Source organism: Oncorhynchus kisutch, linkage group LG7 (assembly GCF_002021735.2).
Source record: "Oncorhynchus kisutch isolate 150728-3 linkage group LG7, Okis_V2, whole genome shotgun sequence".
Lineage (NCBI taxonomy): Eukaryota > Metazoa > Chordata > Actinopteri > Salmoniformes > Salmonidae > Oncorhynchus > Oncorhynchus kisutch.
The window spans coordinates 21,489,408-21,507,933 of record NC_034180.2 but is presented as its reverse complement, the minus strand read 5'-3'; the positions used below and the strand labels follow the sequence as shown (position 1 = coordinate 21,507,933).

General features: G+C 42.5%; 1 protein-coding gene across 1 annotated transcript in view; it reads left to right on the top strand.

The window, feature by feature from the left end:
- Positions 1–18,526, top strand: part of LOC109894809 (protein phosphatase 1 regulatory subunit 37) — a 61,465-nt gene that overhangs the window by 28,893 nt on the left and 14,046 nt on the right. The window contains exons 6-7 of the mRNA XM_031828241.1: positions 7,726–7,867; positions 8,059–8,225. Coding sequence (XP_031684101.1) covers positions 7,726–7,867; positions 8,059–8,225 — 309 coding nt within the window. The remainder of the gene's footprint in view (positions 1–7,725; positions 7,868–8,058; positions 8,226–18,526) is intronic.

Here is an 18,526-nt window from a genome sequence, read left to right as displayed (position 1 = left end):
ACAATTACAGCCAACCCGGACGACACTGGGACAATTGTGCTGCGCCCTATGGGACTCCCGATCATGGCCAGTTGTGCTACAGCCCGGGACCTAGTGTGCACAGGGAAACACTGACCAAAACTTTGGTTCCTGACCTGTCACACAATATTCTTCAGTTACAAGATTGTAACTGAGGTGTAGGTGAGGGTTATGGTGATGCCCATCTACTGTGGGACTCCTGTTAAAGAGCAGGCGGAGGCAAAGATGCAGTTCAGTTTAAGAGTCTTTATAGATTCAGGAGATTATACATGACAGGGAATGATTGACAGTTGACATGAGACTCATCTTGAATTGAGACTTGGTTGGCTTTGTATTGAATATGGTTTATCTAAAAAGAGACACCGATAATAACTGGCATAAACAGTAATGAACATACATAATTAATCGGCTGTTAATGGCAATAATCAATGACAATGTGCAAATGAAATGGGGATATAAATAGGTAAAGCTATGCATAAATGTATAGCAGCAGTTAAAAATGAATTGCAAGAAAGGGGGTACAATAGCATGCGGCATGGTAGGCCGAAGCTATAGCGGGCTAATTTATCAATGGCTACATAGCATAGCAGGGCAAGCAAACAAAATATAAAATAAACAAAAGTAACAAGCGTAATTGGGTCGCTGAGCTATGATCCACCGGGTCAGATAAGACTGGAGGTGTGGCTTAAGGGGGGCGTGGCTTTCACAACCAATGAGAGTATTTTCGCACGCATTTTTAATTAACATTATTTAAATATTATAACAAAGTGGCAACTATCCCAAAATTTGATGTGCATAGGCACTTAACTAGGTCGCAATTGTAAATGAGAACTTGTTCTCAACTTGCCTACCTGGTTAAATAAAGGTAAAATAAATAAAATTTAAAAAAACTCTTAGGGATCCCTTCACCCCCCTTCCCGCTCGGATCCCGTTAACGGGATTGATTTGACAACATCCAGTGAAATTACAGTGCGCCAAATTCAAAAACAGAAATACTCATAATAAGAATGAATTAAACATACAAGTGTTACACATCAAAATACAGCTTCACTTCTTGTTAATCCAGCCACAGTGTCAGATTTCAAAAAGGCAGACCATGCGATTATCTGAGGACAGCACCCCCCATACAAACACAGGAAAATCAGATTTCAACCAGGCAGGTGCTACACAAAAATCAGAAATAACTATATAATTCATGCCTTACCTTTGAAGATCTTCTTCCGTTGGCACTCCAAAATGTCCATAAACATCACAAATGGTCCTTTTGTTCGATAAATTCCTTCATTATATCCCCAAAATGTCCATTTATTTGGCGCATTTGATTCAGAAATACACCAGTTCCAACTCGTCTACAAAGTATCTAATAATTACCTGTAAACTTGGTCCAAACATTTCAAACAACGTTCCTAATCCAAATTTATGTATCCAAAAACGTACATAATCAATCAAATTTAAGACGGGAAATACTGTGCTCAAAACCGGACAAAAACAAAGTGAAGCGCGTTCCAGGTCGTGCGCTACAAAAGACTTGAGTCCCTTTGTTTGACACATGGAAAGAACAGGGCTACTTCTTCATTTCTCAAAGGAAAAACATCAACCAATGTCTAAAGACTGTTGACATCTAGTCGAAGCCATAGGAACTGAAAGCATATTTCTATTAAAAAGAGCTTCCCATAGAAACCTAATGGAAAACACATTGAGCTCAAAAAGAAATTTCCTGGATGGAATGTGCTCGGGGTTTCGCCTGCCAAATCAGTTCTGTTATACGCACAGACATTATTCAAACAGTTTTAGAAACTTCAGAGTGTTTTCTATCCAAATCTACTAATAATATGCATCTCCTCTGGGCCTGAGTAGCAAGCTGTTTACTTCGGACATGCTTTTCATCCGGACGTGAAAATACTGCCCCCTAGCCCAGAGAGGTTTTAAGGAACTGATACTCTTGTGTAAGCCTTATTAAAGCTACAAAAGTGTCAGTGCTCAACCTTAACATGTGTTGACAATTACAACAGAACAGATGAACTGGAATGACATCATGGGTGGCCAAAAATAACTATCTGAAAGCCATGCCTCCAACTAGCTGGTTCAAAATAATCAAAAGTGTGTTCTGTCCAATATTTACCCAAATTCGGTTGTTTTTAACTCAGCATATTTGGGGGGTGAGTGTAATGAGCATAACAAAGGCAATTCAGAAAAAGTGCAACAATTATTAGCGTGTCCATTAGCACTACAAGTACCGAAGACAACAGATCAATATTGTAGCTCTCAAAATCTAAGCGGCATTCTGCTGTTTCCCTACAGTTTTCAGCCATTAGTTTCACCCACGATATTCCAACCAGAGAGAAAGAATCCTTCAAATATAAAAGAAAACTTACTGTAGAATTTTTGCACAGATCCATACAGCCATTGGCGCCTCAATCCAACGAAACAACACTTCCGTTACACTTCCCCAGTCACACGCTTGAGCTAATTAGCACATGTGGTCGCCTCGTCTTCTGTCTGTTTTCCGTAAAAACAAGCACTGTAACATGGAGATATGGCCGTGTGGGTACACTAACCTGATAAGATGTGTATCAATTTAACCTTTTGTTATTTAAAAAAAAAAGATTTCTCAATGATATTTAAGATAAGGTCCTTATGCTTCCAAAACCGTACCACAAGCAACGCGTGTTAATGTTTAGATTGAGAATAAGGACTCTTAACAAAACTCCCCCATACAGAAGGTGCCTTCGTCCAATGACTTATGTGTAATTTAATGGAACTGAGAGTCATGATCAAGGGATAGGAATTCTGTACAAAGATTCAAAACCAACTGGCAGTTCCTTTTGGGTTTACCAGTATAAATCAACAATTATCAGACAACCAGTAATACATACCCAGATAGTGGCTTGCTCCAGTCAGGCAATCATAAATATGGTAGGTATTTCAAATGATCCTCTTTGATGATATGTGACTTAAAGTCCTAAGTATTTATGATTGAGTAGAGCAAACCCCTATCTGGGTATGTATTATTGGTTGTCTGATTATTTATACTGGTAAAGCTGGTTACTGTGCTCTGTGACGTGGATGTGGGGGAGGGCATTCGTGTCAGGTGTGCCCTCTAGAAAACCAGTATGAGTGTTTGCACTCAGGCTAGAATGGAAGGTGACCGGTGTGTGGGAGAAGAAAATATCTGTAGAGTTCAAAAGGTACTCGCACTGAAAACCATGAAAAAGGCATAACCCTAGCAGGCCGAGATTCAAACAAATAATGCATTTAATTTTATCCATGCTCAAAAGAAAACAAAAGGTGAAAGTGCAAGGTGCGGAAAAAACAAAAAACGAAGCATATGTTTCAGCCTTATGCCTTCATCAGTGCTGCACAAACAAATTAGGAAGACAAGTACTTAAGGAGACACACCTGCTGTGCGTAACAGGCGCAACAGGTGCAAGCGGATAGTTGATTAGATACTGGAGAATAGGGAGTCAATAAATATTAACAAGGAATATGTAGAAGAATATAGAAAATGTACAATTAAAATGTCACATGTAATTGGAAAAAGGCTAGGCTACAAAACAATATCAGAAGCAATAGATATAAAATACTCAAGTAGGCTAAACATCTCAGAGTGCTTGGGGGGACTGCTGGTGCTCATCCATATTGTGGCGGCTTGAGAAACATATTCAATGGCAGAACTTAAGATCAGTCACAGCATGATTAGCCTCCTGAAAATGTCTAGCCACTGGTAATTTCAGGTCATTTCTTCAGATAGCTCTGCGGTGCTCGTTGATGGGTAACCCGTAGTTGTCTGCGCGTAAATGCCAGTGTATTGCAAGCCACATGGCAGTACTGTAGATACACTACATTGTTAGATCCACAGGTAATACATCTATTGATAGTGTACCCATCTGTATGGTCACGTGAGGACAGCGAGCACTCATGGCAGGTGTGACCTCTATATAACTTTATGGCAAGGTATTTACTGTATGGGCAGGTTCGAGGGCACCTTCTTTCAATCCGGGTCCTTCACCCAGACAGAGTCGTTGAGCACAACAAACAACAACCACCAGTATGTGTAATTGAAATGGGAGTACAAGCCTTTTATCTTACAAAAAAAGGATAAGACGAGGACGCCCAAGCCATTGTTTGTTTTGTAGAGTTGATATTGGCCTGCGAAATGCTAACAGCTCATTCAAACAGCCATTTTGAGTGTATTGATCTTTTCTCTTTGATACTTGTGTTACTGGCCACATGTTAATAATTGTTGCACTTTTTGTGCGTGGTCTTTGTTATGCTAACTAGGCCTGCTTTATGGCTATACTTTCTACTTCTGCTAGCCTTATATTGTTTATTTGCTTGCCGTGCTATACAGCCATTGATAAATGAGCCTGCTATAGCTTCGGCCTACCATGCTGCATGCTATTGTAACCCTTTCTGGCCATTCATTGTTAACTGCTGCTATATGTAAATAGTTTTACCCATTAAATGCTGCTATTAACAGCTGATTAATTTTGTATGTTCATTGCTGGTTTTGCCTGTTATTATTTGCACCTTTCTCTATCTCCTTTTATATAAACCATACTCCAGACAAATCCAGCCAAGTCTCCATTCAAAACGAGTCTCATGTCAATCATTCCCTGCCCTGTATCATCTCCAGTACCTGAATCTATAAAGTTTCTTAAACTGAACTGCATCTCTGCCTCTGCCTGCTCTTTAACAGGAGTCCCACAGTAGGTGGGCATCACCATCACCCTCACCTCAACCTCAATCGATTACAATCTTGTAACTGAAGAATATTGTGTGACAGGCCAGGAACCAAAGTTGTGTCAGTGTTTCCCTGTGCACCCTTGTTAGGGGAGGACATGCAGGGTGGGGTGGGGGATACGGCGTGGCGTCAATAGCTTTTTATTTCTGTGAGCAACTATTTTGAGACCTTACAGTCTTGAAGAAAATGTTTGGTGTGGTCTATTATGAATGGTATGTGTTGAGTTTGACCATCAGTGAGTTTCTTCATGTGACAACATTCAAGATGTTCATTATGTAAAGCCACTGAAATGTCCTTTTTTGTTTTCAATCGGTTTGTTTGGAGAGGCTTTTCTGGTTTTGAGGTTGATGCAGTTTATTGGCAGCACCCTCTAATTAGGTGATTTCTAAAATATCTATTACTAATGTAAATGCAGTGGTTAACTGTTCTGTCTTTTCTACAATCTGAAGTAGAGTATTGTTTGTCACTATCATCGTCACTATCATCTAAATCAACAATTATCAGACAACCAGTAATACACATTTCAAAAGAAACTTGGTCAGCTGAATCGCTGTGAATGTATTGTTGTATTTCAGAAAGCTATCTAGTATAAGTAACAGATATAAGTCATTTTGGTGTTCTCTTGTTAATGTGTTTCTAAAAAACAAACCTATCCTCTGTTTTAATCAACTTTGCTTGTTCTTTATATCTAGTTCTGTACTGTTTCCCTTTAATGGGCCTAGAATCTGTCTAATGTTTTAGATGTTACAATTGTAATAAATGTTTTATATTTTTGCTAAGGTTGTTGCCTGGTTTGTTGCATTGCTCAGAATGTTGACCCAACTCAATAGGTGGCCTGTCACCAACCTGTCTTATGTTCTAGTTGAGGTGATCCACTCATTATACAGTAACTGTAGTTGTCTGGTGGTTCTGCAATTTTAGCTAACCCTAGTCAGCAGGTGTTCCTACAGTCATGTCTTCAAAAACACTACAGTGAATACTATATTGTATATACATTTAGACATAGTATATTTGGGGGGGGGGGGGGGGGTTGGCTGTGAATGTCTCAAATATTTGAACTAGGACCACAATGGAATTAATTACTTAATTGATTGACTTTGTTCTCGACAAATCTCTAAATGCATTGTATCCACGTTTGTGGTTGTATTGTGTTTTTAAATATATTTAGATGATCAATCTAGGGATACTACAGTGTGGAGTATAGTATTCTACAAAATTCTATAGTTGGCACACCACGATCTAGGGGGAACCTCCCCGGTATGAGCCCCCTAAGGACATACTGTTCAAATCAAAATGTCATTGTTAAAGCTAGCTAGCAGTCCAATCTGAAAATTCTCAATTAAGTACTATGTGACAAAGGATATTACAGATAAGTGATAATGCCCGACAAGCCGGTGTTTTGAGGAAATATTGACACAGGTGTTAGGGCAATATATCCTACAAATACTGGCCCTGAGGGCATACAACGGGTTACCAACCTCTTCAAATAATGATTGACGTATTTTCATGAATGTTATTTTGATTTATTTATTCATACTATTTCCTCCTTCCACAAGATACAATATAGTCCCAAAACAAATCTTGGGTTGATACTCAAGCCGGCTTGTCGTTGTTTCTTTCGGTTCGGTTGCTAAAGACGTGACCCAGTCGTTCAGTCTTTTTGTTCTGTATCTATGGACACGACCCAGTCGTTTGTTCTAAATGTTACATTGCCATACTGGCGGGCAACGTTCTTAAACAAATGCAAATGAAGCTACTTTGCTGTTATTCTGGCTAGCCGTAGTTGTTAGCCATAGTTGCCTAGCTAGCAAGCAAGGGTTACGCTGTTTTCTAATGACATTTATTTGGATACATCCATAACAATGAGCTAATGAGGTGCAATTTCTCCTGGCATAGAACATGTGCTCACTCGTCAGGACACTGTTGTTCAGAGGAGTTAGCCAACAACACAGCTAACACAATCACTTCAAACTGAAGCTGGAGAGATTAGCTGTACTTTGTTTCATTTGACCTTTCTTCAATTTACATTTCTTTGTATATATCCATAAAAAGGATGCCAGCTGATTCATGATTTCGATTGGGTGAGAAACATTCCCTGCCTGTCTGTCTCATCGAGACTCCCGAGACATTCATTACTATGGTACAGCTGGAGATCGAATTTGAATATTGAAACAATGTAGCAAATGTCAGAGAGACAGCAAGGTTTACACAAATCTCTGCTGTTGAAAACTAAATGTTAGTCTAAAAGAAATGTGAGATGATGTATAGATTATTTTTATAGTGAAGATCAAGATTCATAAATTTCCTGGCTGGGCTGATGAGACAGAGGATTGAGCAGCCAGATGGAACAGATTAAATAGGCATTTTAACGTCATAGATTTAGCTGGTGGTAACTTGTGGAAAAGACACTGGCTGGAATGCGGTTTTATCCAATCAGCATTCAGGATTAGACCCACCCGTTGTATAATGTATAGTATTCTACCCAGTATACTACAACATTCTAAAGTAAGCACTACACAATCAAGGACACTACAACGTGTAGTATGGTATTCTCCAGCATACTACAAAATTATACAGTAAGCAGTACACAATTGAGGGATACTACAACATGGAGTATAGGATTCTACACTGTACCATAGTTTACTATATAATTCTATAGTAAGTACTATAGTGAACTGTAGCATTTTTTTCATGTGGACAACAAGAGATTAAACATCCTGTAACAGATTCATAAACACCATAAACAACTTGCTGCAAAATATCTAAAAATGTAGTTGAATGTGCAGATTTATTGTCCCTGCTTCACTAGTTGTTGTTCTATAAGAATGTCAGACTTGTTCTATTTTATTGGATGTTATATTCAGGTAGAGGATATAGGCTATGTTCCAAACGGTGCACTGTATAGGGAATTCGGGACGCACACAGAGTATGATCTGTGGCCTTGTGTTTGTGCTGTGTTCCAGCCTGTCCTAAAGACTCTGGAGACATTGAACCTGGGGGAGAATAACCTGCAGAACAGAGGTATCCACACACTGAGGGAATCTCTGATGATGAACCACTCACTTTTGCAGCTAGGCCTGGAACACACACACTTCACTTGTGAAGGTACTCACCTTTCACACAGTCGTCACTCATGTTATTTTGTGTGTTTGCTAGCTCTTCATACTACTGTGTTACTATAAGTGTGTGTGTGTGTGTGTGTGTGTGTGTGTGTGTGTGTGTGTGTGTGTGTGTGTGTGTGTGTGTGTGTGTGTGTGTGTGTGTGTGTGTGTGTGTGTGTGTGCGCGTGTGTGTAGGTGCTGTGGCTTTGGCTGAGTTCCTAGCTGAGAGCCGTCAGATCCAGCGCCTGGACGTGCGTGAGAACGAGGTCAGGACTGGAGGTCTCATGGCCCTCTCTCTGGCCTTACGAATCAACCACAGCCTCACCTCACTAGACCTGGACCACACACCCAAACAGGAACAGGTACATCAGTCTCAAGCATCTCAAATTTTACCCAATTCCCTATGTAGAGCAGTACTTTTGATCATAGCAACTTTTCCCTATATAGTGCACTACTTTTGACCAGGACCAGAGTCAGACACGAAAAAGTCATCCACGGCGATTAAGTGTTGCGATACGTCTTCAGCGTTGTTGCCTTTTTGTCCTCTGTGTCTCTTGAGGAGACGCAGAGCTGAGGAGAACGATGCTGCCACAACTTAAATATGAGTTCTTTAATCCACAGTCGTTGGTTGGTCATGTTAAAGTTCACAATTGGAAGTCAGATAAAGACAACTAAAAAGTAATCCATTGTGGTATGTCAGTGTTGCCTTTTTCTCCTCTGTGTGTGTCTGTGAAGGCCTGAGGAGAACTATTCTGCCACTACCTTAATACAGGCCCCTGCTGGATTCACAAAATAATTACCCGCACTTGCCATCTGTTTGTCATGATTTTATCTCAGCTAACTTATTTGCATATTAAAGCATTAATTAAAATCTCCAAGGAACGGAATTCTTACTTTAAAATTAACTCCAATGGCTTCGTGTGGATGGGGCTCTAAAACCTGTTTTATTTGAGTGTTTGCAGTTTTATTTTGGTGTTTACTCCTTTAATTCAAATTCTATTACATTTCTTCCCCGGTGACAGAAGTCAACTGGATATACAGTATATGCCTGTTTATGTGGGGGGGAAATGGGAAGCTATTATTTGAAATGATGATAGGTTAACGTACTGTGCATACTGTGAATGTGTACCTATACCAGACCAGGTACTGTATCAATTTTAATGGGGACAGAAATAAATTCCTTGTTGGAGAAAAGCATTTCATGCCTAGCATCAGACACACAGCCTTATGATTAACATTTCTGTTGTGGAGACAGGAGTTACTGTGGTTTCAGTCCGGGATGTTTAAGGCATGGTAATAAGGAATATTTTTTGCGCTGTGCCGTCGTAAGGTTTGGAGTCACACAGCTGGGATTTGTCTTTGGCGGTCGTGCTGATCCAGGTGGGAAGAGTGACGATTGTATTAAAAAGCAAATCTTTCCATCAGAAAGCAGCGGGGGGCCAGATCAAGTGTTCCTCACTCAGTCTCGCTGTATTCCCCGGGTCGCAAAGAAATGTGAAAATGTCATTTTCCTAAAGGAAAATGACTGGGTATGTGTGTGGGAGTGTATGTGTGTCTGTAAAAGAGTGGGCGTGTGATGCCGTTGGTCTGCCCGTATGTGGTGCGTGTGTGGCTATGTGTGTGTGTGGTTCAATTGTGGATGCGCATATTTAAAAGACAAAAAGGTGGCGGGGCCTGGGACTCGGAGGGATGGGAGGAAATCTGGGTCCTTTGCATCTTTGTTTACAAGCGTCAGATTTTTCATGTCTGTTGCCACACTGCTCCATTTGATCATTGGCCTGTTTGCTGTTAATTATTAATTATTTACCCATCTAAAATATTCATTGAGCCAGCAGCCTTATGAAAAGCAACATTCAGAGCGTGTAGTTATCTGGAGCTGCTGCTTCCCTGCCTGAAAGGCTGCAAGGTGAAGAGAGACTGTTTATCCTGCTTATCAACCTGCCTAATAAACAACCTACATGGGCTGCGTACCAAATTGTCACCCTTTGCCCTATGTTGTGCGCTATATAAGAAATAGGGTGCCATTTTGGACACAGACACCTCTTCACTGACAACATTTAGCAGCTGCTTCTTAATCGCTAGCTTGATGCGTGGATATTTTGTTTGTTGGTCCATGACCCGGGTGGCTCAGTTGGTAGAGCATGGCGCTTGCAACACCAGGGTTTTGGGTTCGATTCCCACGGGGGACCAGTCTGTGAAAATGTATGCATTCACTACTATAAGTTGCTCTGGATGAGAGCATATGATGTAAATGAAGAATGGCTCTGCCCTACAGATGAGGGGTACAGTGAGGAAGTTGAATATGTAGACTAGGTTGTCATTGTGAAGGTGTAGTTCCCTACAAAGAGTGATAATTAGGAGAGCAGGGGTTACTTGTAGTCTAGGGTTACTTGAGTTGGGCCTCTGTGGGGAAATGATACAGAGTGGAGGACACAGCCTTTTGGAAGCTGTTTTAGAATGCTGTTTGTTGAAAACTTATTTTGTTGCTTTGTGTGATGGCATTGGGGGGTTGGTAGAGGGGTACAGGTGTGAAGGGAGGAGGATGTGGAGGTTTTAGGGGGGCTCTTTATCACACAGTGGTGCAGTAAGAAAGGGAGGAGGAGGCAGTCATTGGGGAAGATGTTTTTTGGGGGCCACTCTCCTTTGGCTTGGTCAGTCTCGGTGGCTGGTTGTTTGACGGCTGGGATGGGACAACCTGTCCATGCATGTAGTCAGCACTCAGGTTCAGGCTCAGAGGGGTGATGGGCTGCATCATCATAGGCAGAGCCAGCCCAGCGCTCCAGAGACCACAGCAGAGGTCGCGTCCCACATGGCATATTCCCTACGGGCCCTGGTTAAAAGTAGTGCACTAAATAAGAAAAAGGGTGCCATTTGGGACACAGATTTACACCACCCGACCCACCCAGAACCACAGAGATGATGCCTCAGAGATGGAGCCCTCACACAGAGAGCGAACTGGCATTCAGACCCTCCCTGCTTTTCACCGCATTGCTGCAATAAGAGAGGCACGGAGGCTTTAACAAGGACTTCTGACTTCTGCATATTACCCTAACTCAACAACTATCAAAAGACTAGTCTGACCACTTTTTCGGACATTGCTATAATCACAAAGGCGAAAACACAAAAACTCCAACTGTAACCAGCACCATTAGAGCTTCTAGTAGTGCATCAGAGGATAGAGCCTCTCAAACAGAAAATGAACCAGTGTCTCTCAAACACAAACACAACAACAAACTCGTAGCTCGCTGCACTCCTGATGTATTTTCAGGGAAAAATAGGCATATTTGCCAGCTGTGTAATTTACTGCTGCTCTCATTTGCATATTAAAGCCTTAATTAGCCCCTCTGAGCGTGTGTGTGTGTGTTTTGGGGGGGGGGGGGGGGGGGTAGTGTAATCATCGGACGTGTAGTCACGGGGGAGGACGATGTGTTTGTGTCCGGGGGGAGGTGGAGAAGGGGGGGGGAGTGGGCCCGTGTGGGAGGGATCCGGGAACGGGCCAGAACAGAGGCAGACTGCACAGTCGTAGTCTTCTGGGGGTCTCTGTTGACCATGTACTGCGTGCCGTATCCCTTTGTTCCCCCTGCTGCTCTAGGGGGGGAGGAAGGAGGGGGAGGGTGCTGTATGTATGAAGCAGGGGTTGCGTTGCGCCATTTCGGATCTCTTTCCGGGCCCTTTGATGTGTCACACTTGGTCTATCTTGCTATCATTTTAATGGCTCCTCCTCTCCTCTCCAACACTTCTCAGCAGTCAGAGGTGTGACCCACACGTTCACAGGAAGTACAGAGGGCTGTTTTTTTGGTTGTGGAAGACAGGGAGATGGAGAGGAGAACGGAGGTGTTGGGAAAGAGTGTGGCAATATGCATGAGAAAACAAACTCAAGTGCACATTTGGTCTTTTCAAGGCTGGCATGAGGGTGTTCTAGTTAATTGATTAGCTCTTATATGTTTTCCTGCTCCCTCCTCCCCAGATGATACCATATGTGTATGGTTATTATGAGGTCATGAACTACATAAACTCAGCATAAAAAGAAACGTCCCTTTTTCAGGACCCTGTCTTTAAAAGATAATTCGCAAAAAACAAATAACTTCACAGATCTTCATTGTTAAGGGTTTAAACACTGTTTCCCATGCTTGTTCAATGAACCATAAACACTTAATGAACATGCACCTGTGGAACGGTCGTTAAGACACTAACAGCTTACAGACGGTAGGCAATTAAGGTCACAGTTATGAAAACTTAGGACACTAAAGAGGCCTTTCTACTGACTCTGAAAAACATCAAAAGAAAGATGCCCAGGGTCCTTGCTCATCTGCGTGAACGTGCTTTAGGCATGCTGCAAGGAGGCATGAGGACTGCAGATGTCGCCAGGGCAATAAATTGCAATGTCCGTACTGTGAGACGCCGAAGAAAGCGCTACAGGGAGACAAGACGGACAGCTGATCGTCCTCACAGCGGCCAGACTGCGTGTAACAACACCTGCACAGGATCGGTACATCCGAACATCACACCTGCGGGACAGGTACGGGATGACAACAACAACTGCCGAAGTTACACCAGGAACGCACAATCCATCCATCAGTGCTCATACTGTCCGCAATAGGCTGAGAGAGGCTGGACTGAGGGCTTGTAGGCCTGTTGTAAGGCAGGTCCTCACCAGACATCACCGGCAACAACGTCGCCTATGGGCACAAACCCACCATCGCTGGACCAGACAGGACTGGCAATAAGTGCTCTTCACTGATGAGTTGCGGGTCTGTTTCATCAGGGGTGATGGTCGGATTCGTTGTTTATCGTCAAAGGAATGAGCGTTACACCGAGGCCTGTACTCTGGAGCGGGATCGATTTGGAGGTGGAAGGTCCATCATGGTCTGGGGCAGTGTGTCACAGCATCATCGGACTGAGCTTGTTGTCATTGCAGACAATCTCAACGCTGTGCGTTACAGGGAAGACATCCTCCTCCCTCATGTGGTACCCTTCCTGCAGGCTCATCCTGACATGACCCTCCAGCATTACAATGCCACCAGCCATACTGCTAGTTCTGTGCATGATTTCCTGCAAGACGGGAATGTCAGTGTTGTGCCATGGCCAACGAAGAGCCCGGATCTCAATCCCATTGAGCACGTCTGGGACCTGTTGGTTCGGAGGGTGAGGGCTAGGGCTATTCCCCCCAGAAATGTCTGGGAACTTGTAGGTGCCTTGGTGGAAGAGTGGGGTAACATCTCACAGCAAGAATTGGAAAATCTGGTGCAGTCCATCAGGAGGAGATGCACTGCAGTACTGGTGGCCACACTAAATACTGACTGTTACTTTTGATTTTGACCAGCCCGCTTTGTTCAGGGACACATTATTCAATTTCTGTTAGTCACATGTCTGTGGAACTTTTTCAGTTTATCTCTCATACAAATATTTACACATTAAGTTTGCTGAAAATAAACGCAGTTGACAGTGAGAGGACGTTTTCTGAGTTTACATAGGGGGCTATGCAATACATACAGTACCAGTGAAAAGTTTGGACACACCTACTCATTCAAGGGTTTTTCTTTATTTTGACTGTTTTCTACTTTGTAGATCAAAACTATGAAACATATGGAATCATGTAGTAACAAAAAAATCCAAATATATTTTATATTCTTCAAAGTTGCCACCCTTTGCCTTGATGACGGCTTTGCACACTCTTGGCATTCTCTCAATCAGCGTCATGAGGTAGTCAGATGGAATGCATTTCATTTAACAGGTATGCCCTGTTAAGAGTTCATTTAATTTAAGAGTTCATTTAATTTAAGAGTTCATTTAATTTAAGAGTTCATTTAATTTAAGAGTTCATTTAATTTAACAGGTATGCCTTGTTAAGAGTTAATTTGTGGAATTAATGTGTTTGAGCCAATCGGTTGTGTTGTGACAAGGTAGGGGTGTTATACAGATGATAGCCCTATTTGGTAAAAGTTCATATTATGGCAAGAACAGCTCAAATAAGCAAAGAGAAACGACAGTCCATCATTACTTTAAGACATGAAGGTCAGTCAATCCGGAAAATTTCAAGAACTTTGAACGTTTCTTCAAGTGCAGGCGCAAAACACATCAAGCACTATGATGAAACTGGCTCTAATGAGGGTTCATCAGAGTTACCAGCCTCAGAAATTGCAGCCCAAATAAATGTTTCACAGAGTTCAAGTAACAGACACATCTCAACATCAACTGAATCAGGCCTTCATGGTCGAATTGCTGCATAAAACAACAACTAAAAGACAGCAATAAGAAGAAGAGACTTGCTTGGGCCAAGAAACACGAGCAATGGACATTAGACCGTTCGAAATCTTTCCTTCGGTCAGATGAGTCCAAATTGGAGATTTTTGGTTCCAACCGCCATGTCTTTGTGAGACGCAGGTTTCCAGGTGAAGCTGGTTGAGAGAATGCCAAGAGTGTGCAAAGCTGTCATCAAGGCAAAGGGTGGCTAAGTTGAAGAATATAACATATATTTTAATTTGTTTAAGACCTTTTTGGTTCTACATGATTCCATACGTGTTATTTCATAGTTTTGATGTCCTCACTATTATTCTACAATGTAGAAAATAGTAAAAATAAAGAAAAACCCTTGAGTGAGTTGCTGTGTCCAAACTTTTAACTGGTACTGTGTTTCAAACTGAACTGTCAAAGTGTCATATAGCTTTGACTCTCACAAGTCATAGAGTTCCCATAACTGTCCTAACCCAAGTGCATTCAAACACACGTGGTTCATTTATTCAAACAGTGTTTTTATAATGACCAAAAACACAGAAAGCTCTGCAATTTATATCATACCGCTCTTCGTTAGAGGGGGATTTGTGTGTATATACACTACCATTCAAAGGTTTGGTGTCACTTAGAAATGCCCTTGTTTTTGAAAGAAATGCACATTTTTGGCCCATTAAAATATCATCAAATTAATCAGAAATACAGTGTAGACATTGTTGTAAATGACTTGTAGCTGGAAACTCTTCCAAGAAGGACAGCATCCCGAAGTCGCCTCTTCAGTGTTGACGTTGAGACTGGTGTTTTGCGGGTATTATTTAATGAAGCTGCCATTTGGTGACTTGTGAGGCATCTGTTTCTCAAACTAGACACTCTAATGTACTTGTCCTCTTGCTCAGTTGTGCACTGGGGCCTCCCACTCCTCTCTCTATTCTGGTTAGAGGCAGTTTGCGCTGTTCTGTGAAGGGAGTAGTACACAGCGTTATATGAGATCTTCAGTTTCTTGGCAATTTCTCGCATGGAATAGCCATAATTTCTCAGAACAAGAATAGACTGACGAGTTTCAGAAGAAATGACTTTGTTTCTGGCCATTTTGAGCCTGTAATTGAACCCACAAATGTCGATGCTCCAGATACTCAACTAGTCTAAAGAAGGTCAGTTTTATTGCTTCTTTAATCAGTACTACAGTTTTCAGCTGTGCTAACATAATAGCAAAAGGGTTTCTAACGATCAATTAGCCTTTTAAAATGATAAACTTGGATTAGCTAATACTTAGCTAATACTTATTTTCCACCATAATTTGCAAATAAATTCATAAAAAATCCTACAATGTGATTTTCTGGATTTTTTTTCTCATTTTGTCTGTCATAGCTGAAGTGTACCTATGATGAAAATTACAGGCCTCTCTCATCTTTTTAAGTGGGAGAACTTGTACAATTGGTGGCTGACTAAAAACTTTTTTTCCCACCCCATATATATATAGTTGAAGTTGGAAGTTTACATACACCTTAGCCAAATACATTTAAACTAAGTTTTTCACAATTTCTGATATTTAATCCTAGTTAAAATTCCCTGTCTTAGATCAGGTAGGGTCACCACTTTATTTTTAAGAATGTGATGTGTCAGAATAATAGTAGAGATAATTATTTATTTAATCTTTAATTTCCTTCATCATATTCCCAGTGGGTCAGAAGTTTACATACACTAAATTAGTATTTGGTAGCATTGCCTTTGAATTGTTTATCCTGGGTCAAACCTTTCGGGTAGCTTTCCACAAGCTTCCCACAATAATTTGGCCCATTCCTCCTGATATACACAATAAGTTGGCCCATTCCTCCTGATATAGCTGGTGTAAATGAGTCAGGTTTATAGGCCTCCTTGCTCACACATGTATTTTCAGTTCTGCCCACAAATGTTCTATAGGATTGAGGTCAGGGCTTTGTGATGGCTACTCAAATACCTTGACTTTGTTGTCCTTAAGCCAGTTTGCCACAACTTTGGAAGTATGCTTTGGATCATTGTCCATTTGGAAGACCCATTTGCGACCAAGCTTTAACTTCCTGACTGATATCTTGTGATGTTGCTTCAATATATCCACATCATTTTCCTCCCTCAAGATGCCATCTATTTTGTGAAGTGCACCAGTCACTCCTGCAGCAAAGCACCCCCACAACATGATGCTGCCACCCCCGTGCTTCACGGTTGAGATGGTGTTCTTCGGCTTGCAAGCCTCTCCCTTTTTCCTCCTTCTATTTTTGTTTCATCAGACCAGAGGACATTTCTCCAAAAAGTACGATCTTTGTCCCCATGTGCAGTTGCAAACCGTAGTCTGGCTTTTTTATGGCGGTTTTGGAGCAGTGGCCTCTTCCTTGTTGAGCGGCCTTTCAAGCTATGTCGATATAGGACTCGTTTTACTGTGAATATAGATACTTTTGTAGCTGTTTCCTCCAGCATCTTCACAAGGTCCTTTGCTGTTGTTCTGCGATTGATTTTCCCTTTTCGCACCAAAGTACATTCATCTCTAGGAGACCGGACGCATCTCCTTCCTGAGCTGTATGACGGCTGCGTGGTCCCATGGTGTTTATACTTGCATACTATTGTTTGTACAGATGAACGTGGTACCTTCAGGAGTTTGGAAATTGCTCCCAAGGATGAACCAGACTTGTGGAGGTCTACAATGATTTATTTATATATATAAAATATATATGCGATGCATAAGTAGGGGTGTCGGATGGTAGCGCCTCTGTGGGCATGTCCTGGTGCTCCACGCTCAAATGCCCCCGAGTCACCAGTCACCCATCGTAGAGCCCAGAGAGCCTGACGCCCGCTCATCTGAATACCATGAAGCTCTCTGTCTAGCTCTCGATCGCGCTCGCTTGCTCTCTCCTCGCTTTCATCAGGATCTCACCATCCACTGAGAACCAAACCATCCTTTTCACTTTCAAATGGCTGCTGCCTGCCTTCTCAGCTGCTGAGAAGGAAGAAATTGACCGGTCCACGCCGGCTGGGGAGGATTTGGGTATAAATATGGATAGTTTAATGTCTTAATTTCAGTCACTTGCCCCAGCGAGGGTGAGTGCTCCACCACAACCACCCCGCTCTTCGTCCATACGATGTCCCCCTGTCTGATCGTCTGTCAGGGAGAGGAGCAGCCAGGGACCTTGGTGGTTGGCCGATGGAGCCGGGGAGGAGAGACACTCTTAACGGCTGAGAGGACATAAGTTGAGACACTTTCCCTAGGGTGGAAGACGAGAGGAGAGTGGGAGAGGAGTAGTAGGTGAGGGAGAGAGGAGAGTGAGGGAGGGGAGATGAGTTGGCAGGCTCTGTGGCTTTTCCCTCCCTCTCTCTCTCTCCGCAGACCCCCCTGGAGTGGTGACAATCCCCCACACTTCCTCCAGGTCTCCTTCACCTTTAGCTCTGCTAGAATGGTCTGTCTGATAACAGATCAATACTCAGCCCTTATGATCAGCACTTAACATGTAGTGTCCCAGTCTGCACCTATCAACCAATTTGTTTATGAAGATTTAACTGAATTATTGTTAAAAACAGGACACGGACTCTGAGAGCCATGCAGCGATGATTAAATGCACCCAAATTGCACCCTATTCCCTATGTAGAGCACTACTTTTGACCAAGGTCTTTTCTTTCGTTCTGTCCTTTCTTTCTGTTCTTTGTTTCTTTTGAAAAATCACTTTCAAATTCTCTGTAAATTATGCAATTGTTTGACACACATGGACTGGAGTACGGTGCTGTATACTGTAGCATGTGTTTCTCCAGATTGTCCCAGGGTTTTCTCACATAAGTAGGCGGTGGTAATATTGCTAACAGATCCCCAGTATAGACAGTATCAGGGAAGCACCCTGCTGTGAATTAACTATATCACCTCTCCACAAAGGCATTGTTAGTGTGACTGTTTCGCCCCTTCTCCCACTCACTCACTCACTCACTCACTCACTCACTCACTCACTCACTCACTCACTCACTCACTCAGTCACTATCTCTCTCACTCACTCACTCACTCACTCACTCACTCACTCACTCACTCACTCACTCACTCACTCACTCACTCACTCACTCACTCACTCACTCACTCACTCACTCACTCACTATCTCCTTCAAGTGACTGGCCCTCTCATGTTCTCTCTCCCTTTGTTTTAATCCTCCTGAAAGACTCCTTTCCTTTACTGAAACTTTTCCTGTGTGTGTCCTCTGTCCCCTGTCCCACTGTCCCCCCATCCCATACCTCTGTCCCCTGTCAGCTCTAACCCCTGTGGTCCCGGCTGGGCAGACGCCATTGAGGGTAGATAATTGGATTTGTTGTCACCTCCAGTAGCTGCCAGTTCCGGGCGCCGGGCGTCTGCTCCGCTTAGCGATGAAGACATCAGTGTGACATGGGCTCTGCATGGGAGAGGATCAGCTGGAGTCCTGGACAGCC